This window comes from Bison bison, unplaced genomic scaffold (assembly GCF_000754665.1).
Source record: "Bison bison bison isolate TAMUID 2011002044 unplaced genomic scaffold, Bison_UMD1.0 scf7180017864349, whole genome shotgun sequence".
In the NCBI taxonomy this organism is placed as follows: Eukaryota; Metazoa; Chordata; class Mammalia; order Artiodactyla; family Bovidae; genus Bison; species Bison bison.
In genome coordinates, this window is record NW_011494921.1 from 8,485,325 (window position 1) to 8,494,704 (window position 9,380).

A 9,380-nucleotide genomic window follows, 5' to 3' on the forward strand; every position below is an offset into this window, starting at 1 on the left:
AGACTCTGATGCTGGGAGGGATTGGGGGCAGGAGGAGAAGGGGACGACAGAGGATGAGATGGCTGGATGGCATCACCGACTCAATGGACATGAGTTTGAGTGAACTCCAGGAGTTGGTGATGGACAGGGAGGCCTGGCATGCTGCAATTCATGGGGTCCCAAAGAGTCGGACACGACTGAGTGACTGAACTGAACTGAACTGAGAGGCACTAAGATCCCACACACCACAGAGTAACTACTGAGTAACTACATGCCACGGAGTAACTACTGGGCCCATATGCTCTGGAGCACACGCACAACTAGAGAAGCCTGTGTAATGCAACGTCTTTGCATGCCACAACTAAGACCCGATGCAGCCAAAGAAATAAATATTAAAACAAAGTATTTTTAAAAAATACTTTCCTATAGAAGCCCTTCACAGGGGAAAATAAAGAGCAATTCAACCTCAAGGAGGTTTATGTGTTAAATAGGAAGCAAGTCATGTTCTTGAGCCCGTTACCCAACTGTTACTTTGTTGACTGCCACCTTAGAAACTCAAATAGCCATGCCCTCTTGGTGCCCATGGAATGCACATGCTCTCAGGATCTGTTCTCAGCAGTGGTTCACACCTTTAAGTGACCTGGAAGTATTCTCAGCAGTGATACAGACCTTAAGTGACCTGGAAGCAATATCCTCAGGTGTAGAAAAAAATACATCATCAACATCCAGGGTCTGAAGTTCCTCATGTGTAGAAAAGAAGAGCAAGAAAAAACAGTCTTCACTGCCCACATTCTTTATCCAGTGCACTGTGTTTTTCGGGAAGAAGATCACTTGGCCAGCTGTAACACTGTACGTGGTAATGACAGCACCATCATCAACCACCCTACCCATGCCGTCCCCTGAAATGGAAATGGAAGAGCATATCCCAACATCAATTTAGAGCAGTGCTCTTCAACCTTTCTTCATTACCTGCCTTCTAAGGTACCATGCTAGACTGTTTTTCTAATCCCCACCCTATGAAACATTACCATTACAGAGGTACTGGCACATGAGACCTGTACACAGCATACACGTACTGCTCATGTACTACACACACATCTATGCTGTGGACATGAAAAGAGTGATACTTTCACCCTGCTAACAACCAGTTTTTGCCCTCTTTGGGGCAATACCACCCCACTGAGCATTTAGAGCTCTAAGATCATGCTAGTTTGCAAAGACTGCAAGCACATGTGTGTGTTCATAGATGGTTGCACAGACATGCATGTGTATGCTTGTGTATGTTTGTGTGTTTGCAAACAGATGTGTATGTATTTACCAGGTAAGAAAAAGCCTACATATAATTTTAATAATAATAATAATAGTAATAACATAGTGCATTTACTGTTATGTCCAAGTATTCTTCTAAGGAGGGTTTAACCTCATAGATGAAGCTCTAATCTCTCTTCTTGTAAATTCTAAAATCAAGTGAATTGTCCAAGTATAAAAAAGGAATTTTATTAGCAATCAGAAATATGTCACACATAAAAACTGGCTGATCTATTAACAAGATTACCAGGGTAAGACCAAACTCTGAAAGTTCTATGAAAGCTTAATCACTCCAATTTCCCCAGTGTCTGGAACACAGAAGCCATAAATACATTTCAGAATTAATGAATTATTTGCAATTCAGGGAAGTACACTCATTTCACTTCCAGCTCTATTTCACTTTACTTCCAAAGAATTCTGAAAAATAAAAGCCACAAAAGGGCATATCATTGGCTGATCTCAGGGACTCCAGGTTGAACATCAGCAAACTAGTTCGTTATTCCAGTCCCTGCTTTTTTCCCTAAAGGGAAACTGTAGTCTCTTTGATCATTAGATCAGAGCTACCAGGTTTAGCTTTGGCTCAAAGGATGGAACAGTGATATGAGCTTAACAATGTATGAAAAATGATTTCATACTGAAGAATGAAGTTCAAAGTGATGCCACGAATAATTAAAACAAACAGTCTAATGTTCCAAGGCACTGCTAACTGGTCTAATTGGGTACACAGCCAAAGCCTAGATGTTGTCTATCATCCTATTAGTTAAGTAGGTTTTGCAACAACCTAAATAATAGCCTGAGGACACACAGCACAAATGCTCAAGCACAGAATGTGGGCAAACCAGTTACACCTGTACAAGATAGCCATGTTCGTTGGCATTGAAGTGCCAGTGAGGGGCCCGGAGGCCACTGCTTTTTATTCTCAGGGTCCCGAAGCTCATCTGTGATCTCTGGCTGTTCAAGCTGCTTCCAAAGGCCTCCTCTTCAATGCTGAGGTAGTCGTTGGCATTGTTCCTGTACCGGGCCCACTGGATTGCGCCACCAGGGAACTCAAACACCTGAAAAGTCATAGGTGAACCATCAGCATGGAGGTCATTTCCTGAGGAATGTGAGGCCACCACGGCCCCCAGAGTGAGAGGGCAGCACAGGGGAAAAAGAAACGGGGGTGAGTGGATACGGGGGTGAGTGGATATGGGAGGTCCCCCCAGAAAAGAAGAGAAAGAACAGGTCTGCAAGCTCCAGGAGACAACAGTGCCATCAGTCCCTGTTAGACAGAAAAACGAACACCTATTTTGACAAGAGAACACAGGGCTTTCCATCTGTCCGCCTGCACCTCCCCCCTCCAGCCAGAGAACCAGCTACTAAAGCAAAGTTCAGCCCAGAGCCAACATCCACCCACCTTTCCCCTTTTCCATCCCTCACTTCCCTTCATCCAAACAGCCCATGGCTACTTCTTTCCAATGAAGAGAGAACACAGCTTAGAAACAAGCAATGGGTGCACTGGGACGACCCAGAGGGATGGTATGGGGAGGGGGGAGGGAGGAGGGTTCAGGATGGGGAACACATGTATACCTGTGGCGGATTCATTTTGATATTTGGCAAAACTAATACAATTATGTAAAGTTTAAAAATAAAATAAAATTAGAAAAAAAAAAAGAAACTTTGAAATCATCATTTATAATAGATGATTCTTTTTCTTAATACATGTGATCCATACCACAGAGAAGGCAATGGCACCCCACTCCAGTACTCTTGCCTGGAAAATCCCATGGACGGAGGAGCCTGGTAGGCTGCAGTCCATGGGGTCGCTAAGAGGCAGACACAACTGAGCGACTTCACTTTTACTTTTCATTTTCATGCATTGGAGAAGGAAATGGCAACCCACTCCAGTCTTCTTGCCTAGAGAATCCCAGGAAGGGGGGAGCCTTGTGGGCTGCCGTCTATGGGGTCGCACAGAGTCAGACACGACTGAAGTGACTTAGCAGCATACCTTGGATTTAGATAAATGATTAAGAAACTGAAATTTTGGATCAACAGCCTTTGGCACCATGGGAATTGCTGTTTGCAGAGATTGGGCTCCGGGTTCTGAATGAGGCTGAGGGTTGTTGACATAAACCAAGGAGACAATCAGGACTCCGATCACCGTGGTAATGGTGCAAGCCAAAAGACACACCAGGAAAATGCTCATCAGTGACCACTGCTTCGTCTTTTCCTGGAAGAAATTAGAAATTATTCTCCACTCTTGAGGCATCAGAAACATTGCCAACTGTCTGAGTTTGGTTTATTTCCTCTTTTATGAAAAAAAAAAAAAGCACATTTGTGGGATAAACATACCGAGTAAAATGAGAGATGTGTAAATCAGTACACACACACACACACACATACACACACACACACACTCACAGTATGGTCAGGCCCCATAAGATGGCTGCTCTCCTGCTTTCCGTACAGCCCTTGTCCCACTCTGCCTCACCCTTCCCTGATGCGTACGACTTCCTCCCCTCCTAAAGGGAAACTAATCAGTAACCACATGCATGATCGGCCTGACTCCCACTAATGATCGTTCCAGCCCTTGGACCACATCAGCTCCGGTATGTTCAGTCACCACGGAGGAACAGTGGCCCTTGCAATGGTTGCTAACCCAGAGCTGTGGGGATATGCATTCCAACAGTCTCCCTGCAACCCAGGAGCCCTTCTGACATCATGCCCCTTATAATTGACAGCCCCTCCTCCCCTGTGCAGGGAAAATCGAGGCTGTGTCCACCTGCCCTCGGCAGCACCCAGCAGGTGTCCTTCCAGGCCCTCAGCCTCTGACCTGTAAGACGCCCTGTCCAGTGCACCACTGATGTGTCTGCTGCTGACTCGGGTTCTCTCTTCGGTCTAGCAGCTGGGCAAGTGCAAGGACTGTAGGACATTCACACATAGCCCATACATCAGATGACACCCAAATAAACAAGAATAAAAATAAACATTTGAGGACTGGAGCACAGAATAAATTAAGGAAATTAAGTACTAGGAAATTAAGTACCCAGCTAAGTACTTCCAAGTCAGTCAATTAGCCCCTATTTACCAGTTTCTTCACCTGAAAATTAATGAGGTTTTAAGGGGCTATTTTCTAAGAATGTTTTGGTTCCAGAATGTACAAATGCATTTATGTGTACAGGTACATGCATGGGAATAAGTAACATATCAGTAATCAATCAATGGGCCTGACCTGACAAGTCTCTGTCTCTCCCTCCCTCCTTCATTTAAATAGCTTCAGTAAATTCCCTTCAATAATAATACATATTATCATGTGTATTACCTATATGAGGTCCTAAGTCATCACTCAACTCTAAGTCACGGTATTTCCATGTATATCTATGTTACTACTTCCTGGTTTCATGTCACAAATATATGCTATAAACAACAGTATTATTTCTGAGTTACAATCCACATTACTGAAAGCTGCCAAGAAAATACTCACCCCAACCTTTGAACCAACTTGCCCTTACTCCTCTGACCACTAAAATGACGATTATCATCAATGACGGCAAGGAGTCCTTTTCCACTGCTCTCTGAGTTCCTGGTCTTGCTCTCTGAGCAAGTACATTTTTGATCACTAATAATTCTAACATAGATAGTCTTACTTTGAAAGTGAAAGTGAAGTCGCTCAGTCATGTCCAACTCTTTGGGACCCTGCGGACTGTAGCCTACCAGACTCCTCCATCCATGGGATTCTCCAGGCAAGAATACTGGAGTGGATTGCCATTTCCTTCTCCAGGGGATCTTCCCGACCCAGGGATTGAACCCAGGTCTCCTGCATTGGAGGCAGATGTTTTAACCTCTGAGCCACCAGGGAAGCCTTACTTTAACACTCATAAATATTCAAAAGAACACAAATAACAAAGGTTGGCAAGGATGTGGGGAAAGGGAACCCTGTACACTGTTGGTAGTCACTGTGGAGAACAATACGGAGGTTTCTCAAAAAACTAATGATGGAACTACTATATGACCTGGAGATTTCACTCCCAAGTATATATTTAAAACAAAAACACTAAATCAAAGGGATACATGCACCTCAATGTTCATAGCAGCATTATTTACAATCTCCAAGGTATGGAAGGAACCTAAATGTCCATTAACAGATGGCTGGATAAAGAAGATGTGGTATATATACCATGGAATACTACTCAGTCATAAGAAAGGAACAAGATTCCCTGCCATTTGTAGCAACATGGATGGACGGGGAGGGCACTGTGCTAAGTGAAATAAGCCAGACAAAGAAAGACAAATACTGAATGATATCACTTATATGTGGAATCTAAAAAAATACAACAAACTAGTGAATGTAACAAAAAAAGAAGCATACTCACCACATAAAGAGCAAATTAATGATTACCAGTGGGTAGGCAGGGGAAGAGCAATGGACTGGGGAATAAGAGTACAAACTGCTGGGTGTAAGACAGGCAACAAGGATGTATTATTATACAACAGAGAGAATATTGCCAATATTTTGTAATACTTGAATGTAGTTTTGTTAATGTGCAAAAAAATTTTTAATGTTTTAAATTAGTTAATGATATGTTTGGTATAGCATAATCATTTACCAACATATTCAGTTTAACATTGTGTGAGGGTATTATATTGAACAATAAATAACTCATTAATGCCAGGAACAACAATTCATGGAAAGCTGGGCCCCTAAACAGCTACAGGAGTTAACAGTTTAGGAGAGAAAAGGCAGGTCAGGAGATTTTCAGAATAGGACATGCTACCTTTCTTTAGAAGGTCACTTGAAGAAAACTGGCCTAAGGAGGGGCTCTTTCCTGAGATCTGCATAAAGGTTTTGAGGCAAGTAATCTCAAGATGTAAATCCCCATGTACATTCTTACCATTCTGGAGGTGTTCACCTTCCCCTCAGACACAACCTTCTGCTTTGCATCTTCATGCGTTTCAAATGCTAAGTTGTCCATTGGCTAAGAGGGTAAGCAATCCACTGAAAAAGAACAACAGGGGAGGGACGCAGCTTCAGCAAATGCAGAAACCCCTGAGAAGGATGATCATTCTTAAGTAAGGAAGTGCTTATATAAAGCTGAAAGTCAAGGAAATGAAATAAGGAAGCTGTTTCTCAAACAATAATCTTGGTTGGGGAAAAAAAAAAAAAAACAACCCATAGAAAGAATTGCCAAATTAGAGACCAATAAACACTTCTGGTCCACTACTCTTTGCTCACTGATGACACATACAACAGATAATAACAGTAGCTACTAACGTTTATTTCCTCCCTTCCACTAAGTACCGAGCACAGTACTAAGTGCTTTCCATACACCATGGGATTTAATTCTTACAGCAATCCTGTCAGGTATTCCGGTGATTTATTCCCATTTTGTAAATTAGGAACCTAGGCACCAAGAGGTGTGACACCTGCCCCAAATCACACACCTAGTTTTAGAGTAGGAGCAAAGATACCCTTTATCAAAAGATTCTCTCATAACATTGGGTTCTCTGAAGAGTTTGATGTGAGTACAAATGTTTTTTCACCCGTATCAGTCCTGCCAGACAAGAATACTGGATTGTGTTGCCCTTTCCTCCTCCAGGGGAGCTTCCAAACCCAGGGACTGAACCCATGTCTCTTGTGTCTGCTGCACTGGCAGGTGGATTCTTAACCACCGGTGCCATCTAGGAATCCCTGTCTCTTGACAGTGTGATTGATTGTTCTATGTGGTTTGTTTATTGGATAATGCTGTTAAAGTTAAATCTTTAAAATTCGTTTTACGTCATCTTTCCTGGTGATGAGTTGTGGCCTGAGTAAGCTAAAAATCTACTACTATAACCCACAAAACAATCAACCATCTGCATCCAGTAGGTGGTGTTTTGAGGGTTCTAAGGAGCTCTGGTCTTTCATGTCTCAGCACAAAAAGAATTCAGCGAAGGGCAAAGTGACTAGAGAAAGTCTGTGAGCAGCAACCAAGACCCAGAACAGCCAAAAATAAATATTTTTAAAGGATAAATTATTTATTAGAATAGGACATTTGTGAGGCTTACACATAGCTGGGTGAGAAGGTGCCGCCCCGGGAACTTGGTGGGCTACCTTCTTTTCATCAAAGGGAAAGTGGGCAGGGGGAATAGGCCGCCTCCTCCCTCATTCTTGAGTGGACATCATGCTTCCATCATCAGCTCCTTCTCCAGGCTGGGCACAGGAGTTTTCTTGTCCCTACATGGTCAAGCCAGGACTATCAGGGCTCCATAGAAAAATTATTTCAGGTCTCAGTAAAATGAGCGTCTTTCAACTGTCACCTTTCCATAAATTATTGAATTTTAAGTGTGCAGAGAGCGTGTCATAGGGGTCATCTCCTTACTGAGCTCACTGAGCAGAATGTGGGTCTCAGGCCACTATTATTTTATTGTTTTGAGGCATATCTTGTGCTTCTGTGGCATGGTTTGTTGCTAAGCAAGCCTGCTTAGTTTTGTGGTTAAGCAAACCTACTTTCTTGAGTAACCATTAACTTACAGGTGTCTCCTATACTATATTCTTTATCTACCATTCTCTAGAGGAATTAACTATTTAATTATCTACTTTGTCCCTTTATACCTTCAATAAACAGGACTGAATGCCTACTCTATTTCAGGCTGTATACCACTCTACACATTAAGAAGGCTTTTATTACAGTGTAATCTAGTAGGAAAAACAAAAAGGAAAGCAAATAGTTTCCCCCAACAATGTGCTGAGTTATGACAGAAGTATGCACAAGATCTTGGGAGGACAGAGTTAGAGTAACTCTGTCTAAGAGAGAAAGAAAAGACAGGGCCAATCTGAAAACATAATTTTGAGCTAAGATTTCGAGTCCTGACACAATTTCACTTGTTAGGCATTCTTACTTCCATTCTATTTTATATGTCTGGCTGCCGAGAAGTAGCTTATTAAGAGAGGATGTAGTAAAAATATAGATCCTATCTGGGTCAGGCAGCTCTGACTCTGACAAGGCTGAAGGTTAACCTGTGCTCAAATGATGGGGAGTGACTTTGTGACTTTCCTACCATATCTTGTCAAATCTAAAACTTGTCAGTGACTCATATCAAATTAGCCTTTTCCCATAAAGACCTGGAATTTAAATGTATGGCATTTGATTTTTGAGATAATAAAATGTTCAAAATAATTTATCTGTGGCGCTAGCAAGGTGATTTTCTCATTGTGCTATTACAGTACCATAAAACATATTTTCCTGTTCAATTTTCCTGGTGCATTTGTCAAACAGAAAATTCTACATTTTTAGAATTCTACATTTTAACATCTCTAAAAAGGGGATGTGCTTTACAATGAGTGATCAATAAGATTCAAAGGAAATACAGTTGGTGTGGCCTCACCAGTATATACTAGATGAGTATCAGTCCTGCCAGTGGCTAAAACCAGGGCACAATCTTATAGTGTATGATTCAGAGTGAAAATTCTGGAGCCAGACTATCAAGGTTTGAATCCTAATTCTGCTACTTAGTTGTGTGACCCAGGGCGAGTTATTTAACCTACTGCGCCTCAAGCTCTTCATTTTTTTGTTGTTTGTTATTTAGTCACTAAGTTGTATCTGACTCTTCTGTGACCCCATGGACTGTATAACCCATCAGGCTCCTCTAGTCAAAGGATTCTGCAGGCAACAATACTGGAGTGGGTTGCCATTTCCTTTTCCAGGGGATCTTCCCAACCCAGGGATCAAACCCATGTTTCCTGCATTGGCAGGCATATTCTTTACCACTGAGCCACTTGGGAAATCCTCTTCATCTTTACAATGGAGATAATAATGTTGCCCTCATAAAGGTTTGAAAAGATTGAGCCAGTTAATATAAATGTTTCATACAGAGCCTGCACATAATAAATGCCCAATGAATCCTTTTTAATAAGCCAAGTAGACTCACTACTTTAATAATTTGCTTATTTTAAAATGGCAGAAGTACATCTGAATTCATAAATCACCTATTGCCCCTCCTAGTAAGTCAAAGTGCTACATCTTCATCCATTACCTTGAATGATTTATAGAACTGTCCTTATTCTACAAATTAGAAAATCATAGTAAAAAACCTGCTTACATTAAGATAACAGAATTATAACTAAAACCCAGGTT

The 9,380-nt window shown here is 41.8% G+C and overlaps 1 protein-coding gene across 1 annotated transcript in view; it reads right to left on the reverse strand.

Moving 5' to 3' along the window:
* The window catches only part of DYNAP (dynactin associated protein), a 149,791-nt gene extending 143,400 nt beyond the window's left edge, over positions 1-6,391 (reverse strand). The window contains 4 exon segments of the mRNA XM_010854833.1: positions 649-878; positions 2,136-2,342; positions 3,275-3,496; positions 6,159-6,391. Coding sequence (XP_010853135.1) covers positions 649-870 — 222 coding nt within the window. The 5' untranslated portion in view covers positions 871-878; positions 2,136-2,342; positions 3,275-3,496; positions 6,159-6,391.
* Between the last annotated feature and the right edge of the window lie 2,989 nt (positions 6,392-9,380).